The sequence below is a fragment of the Lolium rigidum genome, chromosome 3 (assembly GCF_022539505.1).
Source record: "Lolium rigidum isolate FL_2022 chromosome 3, APGP_CSIRO_Lrig_0.1, whole genome shotgun sequence".
Lineage (NCBI taxonomy): Eukaryota > Viridiplantae > Streptophyta > Magnoliopsida > Poales > Poaceae > Lolium > Lolium rigidum.
In genome coordinates this window covers 391,927,815-391,951,033 of record NC_061510.1, presented here as the reverse complement: position 1 = coordinate 391,951,033, position 23,219 = coordinate 391,927,815, and the positions used below count along the sequence as shown (strand labels likewise).

The 23,219-nt window shown below is 46.7% G+C and overlaps 2 protein-coding genes across 2 annotated transcripts; one reads left to right on the top strand and one right to left on the bottom strand.

Moving 5' to 3' along the window:
• Window positions 1–204: 204 nt before the first annotated feature.
• On the top strand, window positions 205–5,623 carry LOC124697669 (non-specific lipid transfer protein GPI-anchored 5-like). The gene is made up of 4 exons (XM_047230222.1): window positions 205–523; window positions 651–750; window positions 792–798; window positions 5,537–5,623. Exons 1-4 carry the CDS (start codon window positions 205–207, stop codon window positions 5,621–5,623), a joined length of 513 nt encoding a protein of 170 aa, XP_047086178.1.
• Window positions 5,624–11,847: 6,224 nt separating this feature from the next.
• On the bottom strand, window positions 11,848–12,516 carry LOC124704665 (proteasome subunit beta type-2-like). The gene is made up of 2 exons (XM_047236936.1): window positions 12,356–12,516; window positions 11,848–12,274 (listed from the first exon to the last, which is right to left on the bottom strand). Exons 1-2 carry the CDS (start codon window positions 12,514–12,516, stop codon window positions 11,848–11,850), a joined length of 588 nt encoding a protein of 195 aa, XP_047092892.1.
• Window positions 12,517–23,219: the final 10,703 nt, after the last annotated feature.

Genomic DNA, 23,219 nt, shown 5'->3' with positions numbered 1-23,219 from the left:
CTGCAGCTCACCAACATACCCAACTAATTCCACCTTCCCCAACAAAAACCACTACTATAAATGACACAAACTCAAACACCAAAAGCAGACACCTACACAGCTGACAGCCCAATCAACCCAAGCAAGCAGCATCTCGCTCTGATCCACCAAAGAAGCTTAATCTCTCCCAATAGTAGCAAGCTAAGGGGAAGAGGGGGGAAATCAATGGCAATTATCGGAGCAAAAAGCTTCTTCGTGGTGGCGGTGGCGGCGGTGCTGGTGATGTCGGCGTCTGCGCAGTCTGGATGCACGGTGGCGCTGATCGGCCTGTACCCGTGCATGAACTACATCAGCGGCAACGAGACGGCGCCGGCCAAATCATGCTGCTCGCAGCTCAGCTCCGTAGTGCAGTCCCAGCCAGAGTGCCTCTGCAGCGCGCTCGGCGGCGACTCGGTCGGCGGCATGACCATCAACAAGACGCGGGCACTCGAGCTCCCCAAGGCGTGCAATGTGCAGACTCCTCCGGTGAGCAAGTGTAACGACGGTAAGTGCTCGATCGATGAAACCATTAGACATGAGGAGATTAAAATTCACAGGTCTACCTAGCGTGCATACATATTCTGCTTTTGGTTCCTGCATTGCTGAAAGAAAAGGTTTTCTCTCTTTCGCAGCTGGTGGTGCCAGTGCTCCGGTCACCGACGCGCCGACCACGCCGGAGTTGCAGACACCTGCGGCTGCCGACTCAGGATCAAAGGCGACGCCATCAGGGCTGTTAGAGAAGGACACGGCTTCTCTCAAGCAACTTGGAGTAGACTCCAAGTTTCCTAGCTAATCACGTTTTGTAAACCGACTTGTAATTGTATTGTTGATATATATATATGAGAGGGGGGCCGTGACTTGTGATCACGTTGCCAAAGATCATATTCGGCTTTCATGGTATCAGAGCACCAGCCGATCCTACCCCCCCTCCAAAAACCCTAAAAATTCCGAAACCCTACCCCTACCCCCGCCGTCGTGATGACTCCCGACGAGATCACCAAGCTCGAAGCCGAGCTCAAGCAGCGCGAATCCCTCCTCCAGGCGCGCAAAGAAGAACTCGACCGCCGCGCCGCTGAGATGGGCAAGGCCGTCGATAGCAGCCCTACTCCCCAAAACCCCTCCACCTATGTCTCCTCCATCAAGAACGTCGTCGCCATCACCCTTGATCTGCAGGACTCCAACTACATCAAGTGGCGCGAGCTCTTCCTCGTCGCCCTAGGCCGCTACGGCCTCACAAGCCATGTCACCGGCACGGCCGATGCTTCTCCATCGGATACTTCGCCCACCTCCGACTGGGCGCGCGACGACTTCACCGTCCTCTCTTGGATCTACGGCTCGATCTCCCCCGAACTCTTCGGCATCATCATGGCCCCGGGATCGACGGCGCGGCAGATATGGGACGCCATCGCCAACCTCTTCCATGACAACAAGAAAAGCCGCGCCCTCTCCCTCGACGCGGAATTCCGCAACACGCCACAAGGAGACATGAGCGTTCACGACTACTGCGCCAAACTTAAGTCCCTTGCCGATGCTCTCGGCGATGTTGATGAGAAGATCTCGGACGAAACCCTCGTCCTCACGGTTCTGCGCGGCCTCAACCAGCAATACAGTCACCTCCGTTCCTTCCTCCCTTACCAGGTGCCGTTCCCGACGTTCCTGCAGACACGCTCCGCCCTGGTTCTCGAGGAGGCGCAAAAGAAAACTGATGCAAAACACGCGGCATCGACCGCGCTCTGGGCCAGCGGCAATAGCGTTCTACCCACCGGCGGCACCATCATACCGCATGTCGGAGGCGCCCCTCCTGCCGCCGGCCGTGGCAGCGGTCCTCCTGATCCGCGCCCTCCTCAGTCCCTCCAGCCCGGCTTCTACAACAACTTTGGCCGGGGTGGTGGCCCTGGAGGCCGACGCGGTCGTGGCGGTGGTCGCGGGCGCGGCCGTGACAGCAATAGCCCGTGGATGTTCAATCCGTGGACCGGCCTCCCGACGCGCGCTTCTCAGCTTCAGCAGCAGCAGCCTGCGCTGTCCTCTCCATGGCAGCCCCGTTGGCGCGCCCCAACCCCTGGTGTCTTGGGGCCTCGACCAGCTCTGCCACCGTACCAGGCTTACACCGCCATGGGCTACCAGCAGCCTCCCAACAACATGATGCTTCAACCACAGCCGCAACAGCAGATTGATCCAGCTCTTCTTACCGCTCTCCAGAACATGCAGCTCCCTGGCGGCCAGGAGTGGGTCATGGACTCCGGCGCTTCGTCCCACATGGCATCCGATCATGGTATTCTTTCCTCTCCCGTCCCCTTCTCTTCACATAAAATCATAGTAGGCAATGGTGCATCTCTTCCTGTTACTCACACCGGCTCTCACACCTTTTCCTTCGACTCTAAAAATCTTTTTCTCCGCAATATTCTTATTGTTCCTCACATCATCAAAAATCTTATTTCTGTTCGCCAATTCACCATCGATAATCTTTGCTCCATTGAATTTGACCCTTTCGGTTTCTCTGTGAAGGATCTTCTTACCAAGACCGTGATTCTTCGATGCAATAGTCCTGGCCCGCTCTACTCCCTTTGCCGCCCACCAGAAGCCAGGACCCTACTCGCCACCTCATCATCCGAGCTTTGGCATCGCCGGCTTGGCCACCCCGGCCATCCCACCATGCAACGTCTACACCAGCAACAACACATACCTAGCAATAAACCTCCATCGTCCTTATGTCATGCTTGTCAACTAGGCCGTCACATTAGGCTACCTTTTTATTCCTCAGAGTCTTTTAGTGTAAAACCTTTTCAGTTACTGCATTGTGACTTGTGGACATCTCCTATTCCGAGCACTTCTGGTTTTGCTTATTATCTTATTATTGTGGATGATTATACACATTATTTTTGGACCTTTCCCCTTCGCAAAAAATCTGATGTCTATGCAACTTTCACCGCCTTTCATGCTTATGCTCGAACCCAATTTAACCTCCCCATCCTCGCCATTCAATGTGACAATGGTCGCGAATTTGATAACAATCAAGTTAACTCCTTCTTTACTCAAAACGGCACCCTCTTTCGATTCTCTTGTCCACACACATCGCAGCAAAACGGCAAGGCCGAACGTGCTATTCGCACCACTAACAATGTAATTCGCACTCTCCTATTCCAAGCCTCTATGCCTCCTTCCCTATGGGCTGAAGCCCTCCATACCGCCACTTTTCTCATCAATATTCGTCCGACCAAAGCTACTTCCCTCTCCACGCCTTATGAGCGTCTCCTCGGAACCACTCCACCATACCATACCCTACGTGTTTTCGGCTGTTTATGTTATCCCAACACTCTCTCAACCTCAGCCAACAAACTTTCCCCTCGCTCTACCAAATGTGTCTTTCTCGGCTATCCTTCTCGTCACAAAGGCTATCGCTGCCTTGATCTCGCCACACGTCGCATCATCATCTCCCGGCATGTAATCTTTGATGAAAACTCGTTTCCGTATGCTCCTGCTACCTCGCCAACACCTGCACCTACCTCCATACCTGAACTTTTTGACCCCCCAATTCCTCCGTTTCTCCCGGCAGGACGCCCTGCCACGGCCGCCCATTCGCCCGCAGCCAGCCCGCGGCATCCTGCTGAGGAGCCACGGCAGCCTGCCGCGCCCTCTTCTCCTGCCGCGGCAGGTCACACTCCACCCGTGCCCAGCCCACCACCTGCTCGTCCGCCCCAACCTCCTACACCTGTCGTGCATCGCACACGCTCCACCACCGGTCGCCTCCCTGGCCCACGTGAAAAACTAAACCTTCAAGCCATCGTCTCCTCTCCTCTGCCAACCAATTATCTAACCGCCCTTCGAGATCCTAATTGGCGCAGTGCCATGCAAGAAGAGTTTGATGCTCTCACACTTAATCATACATGGACTCTTGTTCCTCCTCCTCCCGGTGCTAACATAGTAAGTGGAAAGTGGATTTTCCGTCACAAATATAATGCTGATGGCTCTCTCGCTCGTCACAAAGCTCGATGGGTTGTTCGTGGATTTTCTCAGCAACCGGGTGTTGATTATGATGAAACCTTTAGCCCTGTCGTTAAACCTGCAACTATTCGCATCGTCCTGTATCTTGCTCTCTCTAAATCCTGGCCTATTCATCAACTCGATGTCAAAAACGCATTTCTTCATGGAAATCTTGATGAGGTTGTCTACAGCCAACAACCATCTGGTTTCATCGATCCCCAAACTCCCACTCATGTATGTCGGCTTCTCAAATCTCTATACGGGCTCAAACAGGCTCCTCGGGCATGGTTTCAACGATTTTCCACCTTTGCTCGCACCATAGGTTTTGTCGAATCTAAGTCTGATGCTTCTCTCTTTATTCTTCGTCGCGGTCTGGACACCGCTTACCTCCTCCTATATGTTGATGACATTATTCTTACAGCATCCTCTCCAACTTTCCTCTACACTATAACTCAGTCTCTTAGCCATGAATTTGCAATGAAGGATCTTGGGCCCCTTCACCATTTTCTTGGCATCCAAGTCTCTCGATCTCCAACTAGTATTCATCTTTCTCAACATCAGTATATTCTTGATATTCTTAATCGCGCAGGCATGCGTGACTGTCATCCTGTCACCACCCCTATCGACACTTCGTCCAAACTTTCTTCTACTGCCGGTCCACCCGTGTCTGATCCGTCTTTCTATCGTAGCCTTGCTGGGGCTCTTCAATATGCCACTCTTACTCGTCCCGACATCTCATATGCCGTCCAACAAGTTTGCCTACACATGCATGCTCCTCGTGAGCCCCACTTTTCTCTTATCAAACGGATTCTTCGCTACCTCAAGGGTACAATTTCTCATGGTCTCACACTCCATAAATCTTCCTCTCATTCTCTCATTGCCTACTCGGATGCTGACTGGGCAGGCTGCCCGGATACTCGACGCTCCACGTCGGGGTTTTGCATGTATCTCGGAGATAATTTGATTAGCTGGTCTTCACGTCGTCAAACAACTGTCTCTCGCTCTAGTGCTGAAGCAGAATATCGAGCGGTTGCCACAGCTGTTGCGAAGCTTGTTGGGTTCGTCAACTTATGCAGGAGCTTCAGGTGTCCCCTCCACACTGCTACTATTGTCTATTGTGACAATGTGAGTGCGGTCTATCTCTCCGCCAACCCAGTACATCATAAGCGCACCAAGCACATTGAACTTGACATACATTTTGTACGTGAAAAGGTTGCTCTTGGCACTGTTCGTGTGCTGCATGTGCCATCATCTTCGCAATATGCCGATATATTCACGAAAGGGCTGCCTACTATTCTCTTCAGAGAGTTTCGCTCCAGTCTTCACGTCGATGCTCTCCCCGGTTCGGATCAGCGGGGCGTGTTAGAGAAGGACACGGCTTCTCTCAAGCAACTTGGAGTAGACTCCAAGTTTCCTAGCTAATCACGTTTTGTAAACCGACTTGTAATTGTATTGTTGATATATATATATGAGAGGGGGGCCGTGACTTGTGATCACGTTGCCAAAGATCATATTCGGCTTTCAAGGGCACCTGCAGCAGAATGGTGTCTCGTCGCTCCATGGCCCAGTGGGTCTGGTGTTCGCTCTCGCGGCCGCTGCGTTCTATGCTGTGTCCACCGTGTGAGTGTCTCGATCGGTCATCGGACTGAAGCGCTAATTTCACATTAGTGATCCTGAAATGCGTTATCTTTATTATTACCTCTATCCATACGTGAATGTCTTCGATTTGTCAAAATTTAAATATATGTATACGCTATGTAATGTATGTTTATATATTATCAAATTTAAATATCTATTTATGGATAGAGCCAATAGTTTAAGTTTTCTATTGGTTTTGCATTGGTGGATTATAGATACTGTTGTGTTTCACATAGGTACTATTCTTGGATTTATCTGCCGTGGTCAGGCCCTAAGGGCATGTACAATGGTGATATCTTAGCAATGCCACGTAGGATAAATGTTGATGTGGAGGAAAGAGAAAGCTAAAAAAAGACTATGTCTTCTCTTAGCTAAGAGATGATCTCTTAGCACAATCTGTCTCACCACATATTTATGATGTCTAGTTATTAAAGATAAAACTAAAAAATAACCCATTATACATCATATTTTACCATCATATCTAGATTACATGGCACAATTAAGATAAGACAGTCTTATCAACCATTGCACATGCCCTAAGCATTTCCGGTTTACCAGTTTTAACTAGATTGATTTGGTTTAGACTGCTTAGACTACAAGTGAACATGAGTTGGTGCGATCTGGTTGGACGGTGAAAACGGTTTGCAACCGGAGAACGGCAACTTCAGCCTTCGTCCACGAGGGAGAGCGCCGGTGGCCACACCAAATTGACCACGGCGCATGGATCCCACAAGTTCCCTATACGCAGTAGCACTCAAGGAATTCCATCAATCGACAGGATTAACTGAGGTTGAGTGGTTAGGAGGGTGGTTATGCCCCAGCCCACCAGAGTTCAAACCCTAGGTTTGACATCTGTGTGTCTTATAAAGGCGGAATATTCATTCAGTGGGAGGCAATGTTTCCGTCGACAGCGAGGCGTCTGTGGTGACTTCGTTAATTTCAAGATCCAATATGCCAGCTCAGTATTTTGGAGGTGCTCATAAGGGTAGGGTGTGCGTGCGTTCATAGGGGGTTAGTGTATGCGCGTGTATGTGAGCGCCTACGTTTATACTGTGTTTCTCAAAAACAAAACAAATTCGCAGGTGAAATTGCGGAGAGCAACACTCAGTACAACTGCCTCTACACATTCTCGCGGCCGAACTGGTGCCTTCACTCGTGGAGGTGGCGGCTACCGTCGCGGATGCCCCGGTGTGATATGTCCAGCTCGAGGCTCTACTCACGTTGAGGAAGGGCGTCATCGTCGACCCGCTAAGCACGCTGTCCAGTTGGACGCTGGAGAACACGATGCCCGTACACATCAACTCCAGCGATGTTCGCGCGCCCTCGACCGTTGCGTCTGTCACCTGAAACACCGCCTCCGGTGTTCCTCTCCACCAGGATGTCGTGGTTATGCGGGGACTGAAGGGTTCTGCTTTCCACTTGCCCAACACCTACTCTTTCCGTGAGTCCGCGCAAGCTCGGACCACTCCGGTAAATTCCCATGGCCCTCCTCTGTGCCACCTCCGCCGCCAAGACACACCTCTTCTGCCATGAGGAGCACACCAGGGAGAATGCCTCGTCCATTCGGCCCCGCCGGGGCAGAGGGTGCGTGGCCACCGCGGAGAAAAATACATCCCTCACAAAAGAGCAGAAAATATAGTAGTGTCCGTAGACTAAACTCAGTAATTTCTGAAATGATTTGGTTATCTATTTTTAGATGTACAACTCGAGTGGATCCATGGAGATGAATTTGTGAACTAGCTCTCACAGAATTTGTTTTCGATATCTTTCAAAACTTGTAACATGTTCAAGGCATTTCCAGATAGCTTTTAATCGGGGGGGGGTGGGCATCGGTTAAAAAACAAGTGCTTACTAAGTAAATGGCTTTTTAAGTTACTGAACGAGCAAGGGATGTGGCAAGAGCTGCTACGAAATAAATATATTTGTCAAAAAACTCTCACTCAAGTAAAAGCCAAACCAAATGATTCACCGTTTTAGAAGGGTCTAATGGGAGTCAAAGATGAGTTCATTGGTAGAGGCTCTTTTATAATTGGCAATGGGGAGAAAATTCGATTCTGGGATGATATTTGGTTAGGTGATCAATCTCTTTCTGCTCAATATCCATATCTCTTCAACATTGTTCGACATAAAGATGTTACTGTTGCTGATATTTTATCGCATTCGCCATTAAATATTAGTTTCGGGGGGGGGGGGCTTTAACGAGAGATAACTGGCCTATGCGGCTGAATCTAGTAGAAAGACTAATGGAGATTCAGTTGGTCGATGAACCAGACAGATTCTCATGGCACCTGACCACCTCGGGCTATTTTCGGTTAAGTCTATGTATGCTGACTTCATTAGTGGTCATACAAGATTCTTGCCAAAATATCTTTGGAAGCTAAAGGTGCCACTTAATATTACGATTTTATGTGGTTCCTTAATAAAAAGGTTATTCTGACCAAAGACAATTTAGCAAAAAGAAATTGGCATGGGTGTATGAAATGTGTTTTCTGTGATGCTCAAGAATCTGTTAATCATCTTTTTATTTCATGTCTTTTTGCTAAATGTGTGTGGAGATTTGTTTATTTTACTTTTAATATTCCACCGCCTACTAATGTAACCAATATGTTTGGCAACTGGATTAATGGGATTGAAACTTCTGTTAAAGCAAGAATTCGAGTGGAAGTTTGTGCATTGGTTTGGACAATATGAAATTGTCGAAACGATGTGGTTTTTAACAAGACCACGGTTTCAAATTTTGTGCAGGTCATCTACATGGCTTTGTATTGGATCCACATGTGGTCTTTCCTTCTTCCTGCGGAGCAGCGGGAACATATGGACTTTGGTTGCACTCGGCTGACGGCGGTCATTCGGGCTATCTTCAACCAGGGTGGCTGACCCCCATTGCTTAGAATCCAAGATAATTAGACACCTTTCATTTTATCTATTTCGTTGGTTAATACACGCTGCAATTTTATGTGATCCATAAGCTGTAATATACTTTGGTACTTGATACTATTACTCTGAAATAAAGAAAGCCTTCTGATGCAGAGGCTGGAGCTACGCTCCCCTATTCGAAAAAGAGATAGCTTTTAATCGATTAGAGGAGTAAACTTTAGGTTTGACTTCTTTAGACATCACTAGCTGATCCTTTATAATCTTTAGTGGAGTAAAAACTATACTCGACTGGGCCGAGCTTCCTTATATTTACTTGACCTAGCGATGGCCAAGTATAATTTGCCTTCCACTACCAGCTGGCTTTCTACCCTGTTTGGTGCGTCATGTCGCGGGCGATGCCTTCGCCGAACACCAAATCACTCCGCTAGCTCCCCGGAGCCTTCCACGTCCTGCCGAAACTCTAACCGCCGCTGGCCGTTGTCCAAATCGACCGCTAGCTCCACCGCTGATTCTTCAATTTGGTGCAAATCGAAACGTGGTGACCTGTAGGTCCAAACTGCAATCGGTGATGTCGTAGTTTGGCTTACCAAAGCTCGCATCACCAGCTGACGGTCTTCGGCAGTGGCGGGCTCTGTGAGGGACCAATGATCGAGGTTGGATTTCCATCATGTCTATCGAGCCCCACCGGTGATCATGCAACACTACCGGCCGAAGAGCAGCAGCTCAACACCGCCGGGTGACGATCTTCGTGAGCGACTCGCAGTCGAGGTCGAATGCATAGAAGCCTCTTCCTCATAATTGCAAAAGCCATGAAGAAGCATGATGATTTGTTTAAGTTGAGGAGAAGTGCATCAAGAGACATCTTCAAGCCCATTGATGAAGTGTGTTGTGGTTGTCGATGTCGCTGATGACTATGTCCGCATCCGGGAAGATTCAGTCTTGGAGGCCATTCGGATATACACATCGGCCATGTTTGAGATCTTCAGGTCGGGGTACTTGAGGTCACCCAATGAGGAAGACACCGAGAGGCTTTTGGCTGAGGATGCAGAATGAGGATGGCCTGGGATGCTTCGCTCGGTAAATTGCATGCACTAAAAATAGAAGAATCATCCTACAGGATGGAAATGTCAGTACCAAGGCCACTCCAAAGATCTAGCCATAACTCTTGGGGTTGTTGCTGGAAAGATCTATGGATTTGGCATTATTTTTTTGATTGTCTGGCTCTCTCTCAATGTGCTATCAAGATCACCATTGTGAAGATTGTTTCGAATGAGGCTCCACCATGCAACTATCAAATCAATGACATAAGTACATTGTGGGATATTATCTTGCAAATGACATATATCTTTCATGGGCCACCTTTGTGAAGACAATCTCTCAGACTATGACACACAAGGCATCTTACTAAGCCATGATGCATGAGTCGAGAAGGAAGGACTCAGAGAGAGAGAGAGAGAGCTTTTGGTGTACTTCAGAAGAGCTTTACCTTTGTTCGTGGCCCTGAGTACTACAAACCAAAGTGATATGAAAAATAATGACATGTTACATCATCTTGAATATCATGATCATTAAAGATGAGCGTGACATGCCAGATGAGAACTTCCAGTACCTCTCCAATGGTGATCCACTTGAGCAAGAGCATGATACAACCAGGATACAAAGATTCCTCAAAGCGCATCGACGCATCAAGAACAAGGTTACCTATTATCAGCGGCAATAGGATCTTGTTGAGCATCACTGCTAAATCCACACCGCTTCTTAGTTGTGCATTTACTTTATTTAAACATTCGTACAATTCACTTTATTTGAACCATGCCATCTATTTTTGTCGAAGCATAGAGGATGCCAACTTCTGGTCGTCAAGGATAATTTTCGGAGTATTTCCTTAACACCTGGCCAACTTTTGCCTTGAAAGCATAGATCACTGCGGATTTACCACAAGGTCCACAAGACCGCATATGAAATAATGGTAAGCACCGAATTGTTGTTCTCACTAATCCACTATCTAGCAACATATTCAAAATCCAAGCTGATATTTTTATTCAAGATACCACAAATAGTTCTCCAAAGAACCATAGCAACTGGTGGAAAAGCTAAATAGGTTTATCCTCACAGCAACTGAACTGTTTGGATAAGATACACTAATTCAACCCATCGATCATATAAACCTATAGAGATCATCGATACTATAGTATCTTGTTCATTAAAAATGGTATATCAATCCCAAAGGAGGATCGCAAGAAAGCGGTGGTCCAGCCATATGTCTTTCCAAAATAAAATAAGTTTCCCATTTTATATGTTCCATTTGAAACCCTACCTTAGCAGCAGATGCATCCGACATCACATCCTTCCAAAAGGAAGACACGTGTAACCATTGAGCTTTAATTAATATTTGGAGAAATGTTATACTTATAGTCCACTGTCAGCCGCTGGATTTTATTATTATCTAAATGATATCTTTTGATCTAGGACGCCAAAAGGCAAAGTTTAGAATCTCTCATATTCTAAATCCCAAGACCACCAAATTCCCTTTTTCTACTCACAGTCCCAGTTAACCAAGTGATACTTGTCTAAATCTGCAATATGATTCTAGAAAAAATATGCCATTTGAGAATTAATAGCAACAATCTCTCATTTAGGGAATTAAGAACGAAAGGAGGTACATAGGTATACTTGCAATGCATGGTTGTAGCAAAATTCTATTGCGATAAGAGTACTGTACCTGGCCAACCAGCAATACACTTAATGATTTTTATTAAGGATAGGCTGCAAATCATCTTTCCTAATTAGAGAAATGCAAAGGTACCCCTAATAAATAATTAAATGAAACTCACTCAACTTACATCCAAATATCTGTGCAAGCAGATTGGCCTCAGCGTTATCTACATTCCTAGTCAATAAGTCGCTCTTATGGTAATTATAATCTGATGCTCAAAGCAGGTAAGCAACCACTTTAAATTTCTTGACATATCCACCAAGTCCTTTTGAAGGAGGCTGATGACACCACCAGGGATCTTGAGGAAGTAAGCCGCAAATTAATTGATTACTAGCAGCTTTAAACAAAATTTTGGAAACACATCAAACACCAGGTTGAATTACATGGGGAAATGTTTAAGACCCTTACCAGCCATAATACAATTGCAGCTAAAGTTATTAATTCTAACACAAAAGGAACTTTTACGTAAAATAGCTTTAATTCTGCCCCTCCAAATCTCACCAAACCTGGATTTAAGCATCTCGTCAAGAAATTCCCAATCAATCTACCGTAAGCTTTTTCTAGTCTAATTTCATAAAAAATCTCATTGTTTCGAATTTACAAAACATGCCCCTTCGCTAAGTTTTTTTCTCCATATCGGCCTTCGGCTTTACTATACGCCTGGCGTACTCCCTGGCCCCGTCCTTGTCCACGACCATGATCACGAAGCTGGCGAGCCCGAGCCGCCGGACCTGCTTGATGCACCGGTCAACGATAGCCACCGCTTCCTTCACTGTCATGCCGGGGCGGTAGTGCTCATCCATCACCGGCGTGCAGAGGCCCGCCCCGCACCCGGCAGCCCCGTACTTCTCCACCTGGTGCGGCGGCGCGGTGCCGCCCACGGCGTACATCGTCGGGCCCTCGGACGTGTCGTAGCTAGCGATCATTGCGTTGGCGGATTGAGCGCAGGCGAGCACCGCCCCCCGTGCGGCGTCCGCGGCCCCGGCGGCGCTGGAGATCTTGTCGGTGCTCACGCTCGCCCTCGTCTCGTCTCGTAACCGCAGGCTGCGAAATAGAAACATAATTGAGTCGAAGTTCCGGATTCTGACATGATTGAGGCCTTGATCGTAGAGACCGAGCAATTACCAGTCGCCGTGGACGCCGGACACGCCGAGAAGAAGGTGGGAGCCGAGGCGCGTGACCCTGTCATGGTCGGGGTTGCTGAACACGTAGCTGCTCCGCTGGGCGGAGGTGCCGGCGGCCACCACCGCGAAGCCGCCCCCCACCACGCCAAACACGCTGTCCATGATCATGGCGGCGGCGCGTAAGTGTTCCTGTGCGACACGGCCGGTCTCCGGACGTATCACGCAGTGCTCTCGCTAGCTAGCTCGGTGTTGAATCCAACTTTCGAAAGTTACATGAGACCAAGCAGGGCGCACGCGAGAGGATGTGTTATAGGCCATCGGGAGATCGACTACTAATTGATGTCGGAGTGGCAGACTGAATTTCCGAGAACTACGCGTACGCCTTGTTCGAGTCCGGCTCTGTTGTCTGCGAACTGGCCTCCCTCAATCTGTTCGTCCAGGTTTAGTTTGGAAAATGCTAGGAATTGTCTGAAAAGTCCCAGCCTCCTGTTTGTCTGCGTGGCACATGTCAATTGTTACCTCAAATTCAGATATTGCTTCATTGCAGCCAAATGCTCCAGCTTTTGCTTAATTTTATTGAAGCAAAAAAAAAAAATGGTTCAACTCAAAGTAAAAAAGACTCACCAGAGACCTTACCGGAGCACCATATTTCGCCGCAGAGACCTCGCCGAAAACTTTGTAGCAAAAGTTTTTTTGCTATTGAAGCTAAACCGACGTCGCGGGAGATCTTCTAGCAACAATTTTATACTAAAGTACCAAAATAGTATAAAATTTGCAGAAAAAATATATATTATCGTAGCATCGTCAAATACTCGCCGACACACTGCCGGCAACATCCCTACTCCAGCTAGCAGCACCGCCACTTGTTTCTTACAACACGAGCACTAACGGCTAGCGGTATTGGTGAGAATTTGCAGCACACCCGTTGACCTTTTGCAGCACCACTGCTAACATTTTGTAGCTCCGCCGCCTACCATTTGCAGCATCGCCGCTCTTTCTTTGCAGCTCCACGTGGCAGCTTTTGCAGCTCTGTCCGCCTGCGCCTAGCCGGTGGAAGAGGATGCATGGATGGGAAGGGATGCTGAGTTGGACGGCGTCAGTTAACTGGTGTGCGCCTGGGCGGTGCATGGATAGCTGATTTTCCGTGAGCATCAGCGTGGAAAGGAGGGGCCGGGTTGTTGCCGCTCTCGTGGAGAGAGAAGGAGAGAAGAAATCGATGCGGGGCAGCGGGAGTAACATGGTGGACCTCCGGGTTGGTGGTGGACCTCACGATGGAGGATGGCGGTGGCCCCCTCGGGGCACGGGAGGCGTGGTGGTGCTCGATGACGAGCCCATCGGGGCACAAAGAGACGCGGTGGAGGTCGGTGACGGTGCCCCCAGGTACAGAGCGGTGGGTTGGAGATCAGCGGAGGTGGCCCCGAGGCACATGCCGACACTGTGCAGGTCGGCAGCGCCCCCCAACAACGTGTGGCTCATAGAGGCGATGGTCCATGGCGACGGGAGCGACGCTGCGTGGGGAACTGGAGGCGCGTGGTGTTTTTTACTATCAGAGGAGGAAGCTGATGTTGCATTTCTCATTCACAAGATAAGAACGTGGGCGGCCACATATAACGCATGTCACGCGCGAGCCTAGGACAATTAGACACATCCAATGGTGGCTGACACGGTAGAAAACGGACCTTTTGTCTCGGTTCTGGAGTGGCTTTAGTCCCGGTTGCCCAACCGAAACTGCCAAATCGGGACTAAAGCCCCATCCCTCCCCTTTAGTCCCGGTTGAGTTACACACCGGAATTAAAGGCCTTCCACGTGGCCGCGGCGGAATGCTTGGGCTGGGGACCTTTAGTCCCGGTTGGTAATGCCAACCGGGACTAAAGTGTGTGATGGCGTGTATTTCACACGTTCGTTGGGCAACCCCAAGAGGAAGGTATGATGCCAACAGCAGCAAGTTTTCCCTCGTAAAAGAAACCAAGGTTTATCGAACCAGGAGGAGCCAAGAAGCACGTTGAAGGTTGATGGCGGCGGGATGTAGTGCGGCGCAACACCGCAGATTCCGGCGCCAACGTGGAACCTGCACAACACAACCAAAGTACTTTGCCCCAACGAAACAGATGAGGTTGTCAATCTCACCGGCTTGCCGTAACAAAGGATTAACCGTATTGTGTGGAAGATGATTGTTTGCAGAGAAAACAGTAAAAACAAGTATTGCAGCAGATTTGTATTTCAAGTATTAAAAGAATGGACCGGGGTCCACAGCTCACTAGAGGTGTCTCTCCCATAAGATAAAAGCATGTTGGGTGAACAAATTACAGTCGGGCAATTGACAAATAGAGAGGGCATAACAATGCACATACATGACATGATAAGTATAGTGAGATTTAATTGGGCATTACGACAAAGTACATAGACCGCCATCCAACCGCATCTATGCCTAAAAAGTCCACCTTCAGAGTTATCATCCGAACCCCTCCAAGTATTAAGTTGCAAAGCAACGAGACAATTGCATTAAGTATGGTGCGTAATGTAATCAACAACTACATCCTCGGACATAGCGCCAATGTTTTATCCCTAGTGGCAACAAGCACAACACAACCTTAGAACTTTCTCGTCATCGTCCCGTGTGTCAATGCGGGCATGAACCCACTATCGAGCATAAGTACTCCCTCTTGGAGTTAAAAGTAAAAACTTGGCCAGAGCCTCTACTAGAAACGGAGAGCATGCAAGATCATAAACAACACATGTGTAATAACTTGATAATTAACATGACATGGTATTCTCTATCCATCGGATCCCGACAAACACAACATAGAGTATTACGGATAGATGATCTTGATCATGTTAGGCAGCTCACAAGATCCAACAATGAAGCACAATGAGGAGAAGACAACCATCTAGCTACTGCTATGGACCCATAGTCCAGGGGTGAACTACTCACTCATCACTCCGGAGGCGACCATGGCGGTGTAGAGTCCTCCGGGAGATGAATCCCCTCTCCGGCAGGTGCCGGAGGAGATCTCCGTAATCCCCCGAGATGGGATCGGCGGCGGCGGCGTCTCGGCAAGGTTTTCCGTATCGTGGTTTTTCGCATCGGGGGTTTCGCGACGGAGGCTTTAAGTAGGCGGAAGGGCGAGTCGGGGGCCGGACGAGGGGCCACACCATAGGGCGGCGCGGGCCCCCCGGGCCGCGCCGCCTTGTGGTGTCGCCACCTCGTGGCCCCACTTCGTGTGTTCTTCGGTCTTCTCGGAAGCTCCGTGGAGAAATAGGCCCTCGGGTCTTCGTTTCGTCCAATTCCGAGAATATTTCGTTACTAGGATTTCTGAAACCAAAAACAGCAGTAAAACGAGAACCGGCACTTCGGCATCTTGTTAATAGGTTAGTTCCGGAAAATGCATGAATATGACATAAAGTGTGCATAAAACATGTAGGTATCATCAATAATATGGCATAGAACATAAGAAATTATCGATACGTCGGAGACGTATCAAGCATCCCCAAGCTTAGTTCTGCTCGTCCCGAGCAGGTAAAACGATAACAAAGATAATTTCTGAAGTGATATGCCATCATAACCTTGATCATACTATTTGTAAACATATGTAGTGGATGCAGCGATCAAAACAATGGTGATGACATGAGAAAACAAGTGAATCATAAAGCAAAGACTTTTCATGAATAGTACTTCAAGACAAGTATTAATAAGTCTTGCATAAGAGTTAACTCACAAAGCAATAAATCAAAGTAAAGGCATTGAAGCAACACAAAGGAAGATTAAGTTTCAGCGGTTGCTTTCAACTTGTAACATGTATATCTCATGGATAATTGTCAACATAGAGTAATATAACAAGTACAATATGCAAGTATGTAGGAATCAATGCACAGTTCACACAAGTGTTTGCTTCTTGAGGTGGAGAGAAATAGGTGAACCGACTCAACATAAAAGTAAAGAGAATGGTCCTTCAAAGAGGAAAGCATCGATTGCTATATTTGTGCTAGAGCTTTTATTTTGAAAACATGAAACAATTTTGTCAACGGTAGTAATAAAGCATATGAGTTATGTACATTATATCTTACAAGTTGCAAGTCTCATGCATAGTATACTAATAGTGCCCGCACCTTGTCCTAATTAACTTGGACTACCGGATCTTTGCAATGCACATGTTTTGACCAAGTGTCACAATGGGGTACCTCCATGTCACCTCGTACAAAGGTCTAAGGAGAAAGCTCGCATTTTGGATTTCTCGCTTTTGATTATTCTCAACTTAGACATCCATACCGGGACAACATGGACAACAGATAATGGACTCCTCTTTAATGCATAAGCATGTGGCAACAATTATTATTCTCATATGAGATTGAGGATATGTGTCCAAAACTGAAACTTCCACCATGAATCATGGCTTTAGTTAGCGGCCCAAAGTTCTTCTCTAACAATATGCATGCTCCAACCATGAAGGTGGTAGATCTCTCTTGCTTCGCACAAGACGGACATGCATAGCAACTCACATGATATCCAACAAAGAATAGTTGATGGCGTCCCCGAAACATGGTTATCGCTCAACAAGCAACTTAATAAGAGATAAAGTGCATAAGTACATATTCAATACTACAATAGTTTTTAAGCTATTTGTCCCATGAGCTATATATTGCAAAGGTGAATGATGGAATTTTAAAGGTAGCACTCAAGCAATTTACTTTGGAATGGCGGATAAATACCATGTAGTAGGTAGGTATGGTGGACACAAATGGCATAGTGGTTGGCTCAAGTATTTTGGATGCATGAGAAGTATTCCCTCTCGATACAAGGTTTAGGCTAGCAAGGTTATTTGAAACAAACACAAGGATGAACGGTACAGCAAAACTCACATAAAAGACATATGGTAAACATTATAAGACTCCATACCGTCTTCCTTGTTGTTCAAAACTCAATACTAGATGTTATCTAGACTCTAGAGAAACCAAATATGCAAACCAAATTAGCAAGCTCTAAGTATTTCTTCATTAATGGGTGCAAAGTATATGATGCAAGAGCTTAAACCTGATCACAACAATTGCCAAGTATCAAATTATCCAAAACATTATAGCAATTTACTACATGTATCATTTTCCAATTCCAACCATATAACAATTTAACGAAGATGAAACTTCGCCATGAATACTATGAGTAGAGCCTAAGGACATATTTGTCCATATGCTACAGCGGAGCGCGTCTCTCTCCCATAAAGTGAATACTAGGATCCATTTTATTCAAACAAAACAAAAACAAAAACAAACCGACGCTCCAAGCAAAGTACATAAGATGTGACGGAATAAAAATATAATTTCAGGGGAGGAACCTGATAATGTTGTCGATGAAGAAGGGGATGCCTTGGGCATCCCCAAGCTTAGACGCTTGAGTCTTCTTAATATATGCAGGGGTGAACCACCGGGGCATCCCCAAGCTTAGAGCTTTCACTCTCCTTGATCATATTGCATCATACTCCTCTCTTGATCCTTGAAAACTTCCTCCACACCAAACTCGAAACAACTCATTAGAGGGTTAGTGCATAATAAAAATTCACATGTTCAGAGGTGACACAATCATTCTTAACACTTCTGGACATTGCATAAAGCTACTGGACATTAATGGATCAAAGAAATTCATCCAACATAGCAAAAGAGGCAATGCGAAATAAAAGACAGAATCTGTCAAAACAGAACAGTCCGTAAAGATGGATTTTATTAGGCCACCAGACTTGCTCAAACGAAAATGCTCAAATTGAATGAAAGTTGCGTACATATCTGAGGATCATGCTCGTAAATTGGCGTAATTTTCTGAGCTACCTACAGGGAGATAGACCCAGATTCGTGACAGCAAAGAAATCTGGAACTGCGCAGTAATCCAAATCTAGTACTTACTTTTCTATCAAAGACTTTACTTGGCACAACAAAACTCAAAACTAAGATAAGGAGAGGTTGCTACAGTAGTAAACAACTTCTAAGACACAAATATAAAACAAAAATACTGGAGTAAAAACATGGGTTGTCTCCCATAAGCGCTTTTCTTAACGCCTTTCAGCCTAGGCGCGAAAGTGTAACTCAAGTATTATCGAAGGGTGGTGCACCTACAGCGGGGTTTGGAGTTTTCTCAAACATGCATAGTATATTGGATACATAAGTTTCAGCGTCTCCCTTTTCATTAGTCTTGGGCTTGCTACTCTCATCAAACAAATTTTCAGGAACAAGCCAAGCATAGTTATTTTCTAGTGCATCATTCATAGCTAGGAGTTTACATGGTATTGGTGCTTTGATCTCCCCACCATCATCAATATTATTAGTGTATCTTATTCTATCCATGTCCATCTTTTCAAGGAGACTAACAAAATTAGTATGAGAACCAAGCATATTAAATTTAGCGAAGACCTTTCTAGCCTCTCTTGCTAGACCACCAAATTCTCTAAGAAGGGTTTCTAAAACAAAATCTTTCTTTTCCCCTCTTACATATCACCAAGTGTAAGAAACATGTGTTGGATTATAGGATTTAGATTAACAAATTTAGTTTCCAACAAGCGAACTAAAGCAGCAGCAGCAATTTCATAAGTGGGAGCAAGGTCTACCAAGTGTCTATCTTCAAAATCTTCAACGGTACTAACATGGGTGAAAAATTCTTCTATATTGTTCCTCCCAATTATAGACCCTTGTCCTACCGGTATGTTTTTTGTGGTAAAATTAAAAGGAAACATGATGAAATAAGTAAAGTAAATGCAAGTAACTAATTTTTTTGTGTTTTTGATATAGCAAACAAGACAGTAAATAAAGTAAAGCTAGCAACTAATTTTTTTGTGTTTTGATATAAGTGCAGCAAACAAAGTAGTAAATAAAATAAAGCAAGACAAAAACAAAGTAAAGAGATTGAGAAGTGGAGACTCCCTTGCAGCCGTGTCTTGATCTCCCCGGCAACGGCGCCGTAAAATATGCTTGATGGCGTGTATTTCACACGTTCGTTGGGCAACCCCAAGAGGAAGGTATGATGCGCACAGCAGCAAGTTTTTCCTCGAAAGAAACCAAGGTTTATCGAACCAGGAGGAGCCAAGAAGCACATTGAAGGTTGATGGCGGCGGGATGTAGTGCGGCGCAACACCGGAGATTCCGGCGCCAACGTGGAACCCGCACAACACAACCAAAGTACTTTGCCCCAACGAAACAGATGAGGTTGTCAATCTCACCGGCTTGCCGTAACAAAGGATTAACCGTATTGTGTGGAAGATGATTGTTTGCAGAGAAAACAAGTAAAAACAAGTATTGCAACAGATTTGTATTTCAGTATTAAAAGAATGGACCGGGGTCCACAGCTCACTAGAGGTGTCTCTCCCATAAGATAAAAGCATGTTGCGTGAACAAATTACAGTCGGGCAATTGACAAATAGAGAGGGCATAACAATGCACATACATGACATGATAAGTATAGTGAGATTTAATTGGGCATTACGACAAAGTACATAGACCGCCATCCAACTGCATCTATGCCTAAAAAGTCCACCTTCAGGTTATCATCCGAACCCCTCCAAGTATTAAGTTGCAAAGCAACAGACAATTGCATTAAGTATGGTGCGTAATGTAATCAACAACTACATCCTCGGACATAGCGCCAATGTTTTATCCCTAGTGGCAACAAGCACAACACAACCTTAGAACTTTCTGTCACTCGTCCCAGGTGTCAATGCAGGCATGAACCCACTATCGAGCATAAGTACTCCCTCTTGGAGTTAAAAGTAAAAACTTGGCCGAGCCTCTACTAGAAACGGAGAGCATGCAAGATCATAAACAACACATGTGTAATAACTTGATAATTAACATGACATGGTATTCTCTATCCATCGGATCCCGACAAACACAACATAGAGTATTACGGATAGATGATCTTGATCATGTTAGGCAGCTCACAAGATCCAACAATGAAGCACAATGAGGAGAAGACAACCATCTAGCTACCGCTATGGACCCATAGTCCAGGGGTGAACTACTCACTCATCACTCCGGAGGCGACCATGGCGGTGTAGAGTCCTCCGGGAGATGAATCCCCTCTCCAGCGAGGTGCCGGAGGAGATCTCCGTAATCCCACGAGATGGGATCGGCGGCGGCGGCGTCTCAGCAAGGTTTTCCGTATCGTGGTTTTTCGCATCGTGGGTTTCACGACGGAGGCTTTAAGTAGGCGGAAGGGCAGAGTCGGGGGCCGCACGAGGGGGCCACACCATAGGCGGCGCGGGCCCCCCGGGCCGCGCCGCCTTGTGGTGTCGCCACCTCGTGGCCCCACTTCGTGTGTTCTTCGGTCTTCCGGAAGCTCCGTGGAAAAATAGGCCCCCGGGTCTTCGTTTCGTCCAATTCCGAGAATATTTCGTTACTAGGATTTCTGAAACCAAAAACAGCGTAAAACAGGAACCGGCACTTCGGCATCTTGTTAATAGGTTAGTTCCAGAAAATGCACGAATATGACATAAAGTGTGCATAAAACATGTAGGTATCATCAATAATATGGCATAGAACATAAGAAATTATCGATACGTCGGAGACGTATCAGTGTGCACCAAGGTTTAGGGTTCTAGCCCCTATATTTTTCCATTTTCATTCAATTATTTTTCATTCATACATATTCTACGCCAATATATATATTGTACACGTTGATGCACGTATAGTATAATGTCTCTTACGATCGAGTATACATATATATATGCAATTTGGCATAGTTTCTATCAAATTACATGGAGGTATTAGCGGCAATGGAATTCTTCGGCTGGATGTATGACCTCCGCAAGCAAAAATCCGGCGAATTACTCTTGAATTGCTTGTACGCGGCCCTTTGGTAGGAGCTGGCCCGTAGCTTATAAGCCTTTAAAAGAAGGAGATCAATATGAATATATGATTTCTGTGAATATATATAAAACCATCATAAAATAAACTATGAATGAAAATCAACACAATTGATGATAATAAAAGAATATTATGAATATTGTTAAAGTACTTCAAGAAAATCCTATATGCGTCGCTCACTGGTAATCTTGCGGGTGTACTCAAACGTAGAATGCACATAACTTTGACCCCTCTGCCTCAACCACTTTGCGAGAATAAAATTAAATCAAGTATTAGTCAAGCATGATAATTGATGAGTTAATTTTTAGAGTGTTTTTATACCGTTATTTCATATAGATATCTGTGAGTGGTAATAGGATTTTTGTATTTTACTGCGCTTCTGAGCCCCTTTTATGCTTGTCTACGCAGAATCCAAAATATTAAGGCAATGATGAAATATCGATAAAAACTATCATTTTATGATATTATTCACATGATAAAAGTCATCTAAGCAATTAACCATGCGCATGGGTGAAAGGGAAATGCGAGGAGAAGTTCCAGTGAGTTTAGCGGGCATCGGTACGAGCAAACCCGCTTGTACTGTCCGCCCGTACGACGTGCCAAGAGCACCGCCTCATCAAGTACTTCATCTCGCGCAGATGGCAGGGATATATGAAAGAGACAGCTTCGGAAAACACAGAAACACCACCTCTGAAATAGATCTGAAGAAGGAACCTTGGAGAGGACATCATCCGGGCTGCTAGAAAACACCACATTCGAAATAGCTTCTCGTGGTTCGATACTCTTATTCCGATACTTTTATTTCGAAACTAGCTAAAATTGATATGTGTACTTGCAGTCATCAATTATGGTATTAAAACTAGAATTAAAGAGATGTGTGGACCTACAACTATTTACTTTCTGCTTTATAAAAAGCAGCTCCGATTTCCATTCACCACGAACCTTCTTGGTGAACTTTTTCCAAACCCTGCAATAATGCTAAGAGAATTGATTTCCATTCTTGAAGACCGCATCTCCTCGACCCTCTAGATACTGTCCATGGGCCATAGCATTCTCCGTTTATGGTTACATCTTCAGCGAGTGGAGAACCGAGACCTATTTACGGAGGTCTGTACACGGTTGGAAGCTACGGCGAGAGATACTTTTTCCCTACATGGGTGGTAGCATAGTCTTCGGATTGAAGCCCCACCCACATCATAGGCGTCTTATAATTCATCGTCTCAATATGTATTTCGCCTAGTTTTTATTTTATCAGACTTTTTCACTTGAATACTATAAGGGTGTGTTTGGTAGCCTGTGCCACTTCAGATTTACTTTCCCAGTTGAGATATCTCACCCCATACAAGCTGACTTAGAATTTTGTGGTCTGTTTGTTAGCTTGTATGTGTTGGGAGAATTCAAAGTGATACTTTGTTTGGTAACCGTATGGATGGAGATTTGCCCAAAACCTAAGAAATAACAAAGAGGTCCAAAATCTTGCACTAAAGACCTTAAACAAAATAACTAAAAAGCAATCCGGCCCTCAGCCATGGTGGGAGCAGCATCGCCGGCGATGCGGGCCGTGGGGCGCCGGCCGGTGGTGGTCGGAAGGCCGTGGGGCGCCGGGGGTTGCGGGAGAAGGGCCGTGCGGCGGTGGCTCGTCGGCGGCGGGGCTTGCTGCTTCTGTCCGGCGCGGGAGGAGGAAGGTCCGACGCGGGGCTTGCTGAGGCACGGGAGGAGGAAGGGCTGGAGCTGAGGTGCGTCCTGCCGAGCAGCGTGGTGGTCCAGCGCGACGGCACCGGTGACTGCGATGTACGGTTGCAGGCGGCGTCCAGGGACGGCGGGGGGCGTCCAAGGACGGCGGGCGGCGTCCAGGGGGCAGCGGCGGGTCCGGGCGGTGGGCGGCGTCCAGGGACGGCTGGCGCCGCCGGCGGGCGGCGGCGAGCGGCGTCCGGGGAGGCCGGGGAGGGGTGGCGGTGGCCGGCGGCCAGGGAGTGGTGGCGGGCGACGGCCATGGGAGGGGTACGGGAGCGACCATTCCTTTCGTT

What these genes read in the sequence shown, in the direction of transcription:
- LOC124704665 (XM_047236936.1), bottom strand. Translation starts at nt 12,516, where the DNA reads ATGGACAGCGTGTTTGGCGTGGTGGGGGGCGGCTTCGCGGTGGTGGCC. An exon ending in TCCGGCGTCCACGGCGACTG is followed by an intron (nt 12,275 to 12,355) that starts GTAATTGCTCGG and finishes TCTATTTCGCAG; the next exon opens with CCTGCGGTTACGAGACGAGA.
- LOC124697669 (XM_047230222.1), top strand. Translation starts at nt 205, where the DNA reads ATGGCAATTATCGGAGCAAAAAGCTTCTTCGTGGTGGCGGTGGCGGCG. An exon ending in GGTGAGCAAGTGTAACGACG is followed by an intron (nt 524 to 650) that starts GTAAGTGCTCGA and finishes TCTCTTTCGCAG; the next exon opens with CTGGTGGTGCCAGTGCTCCG.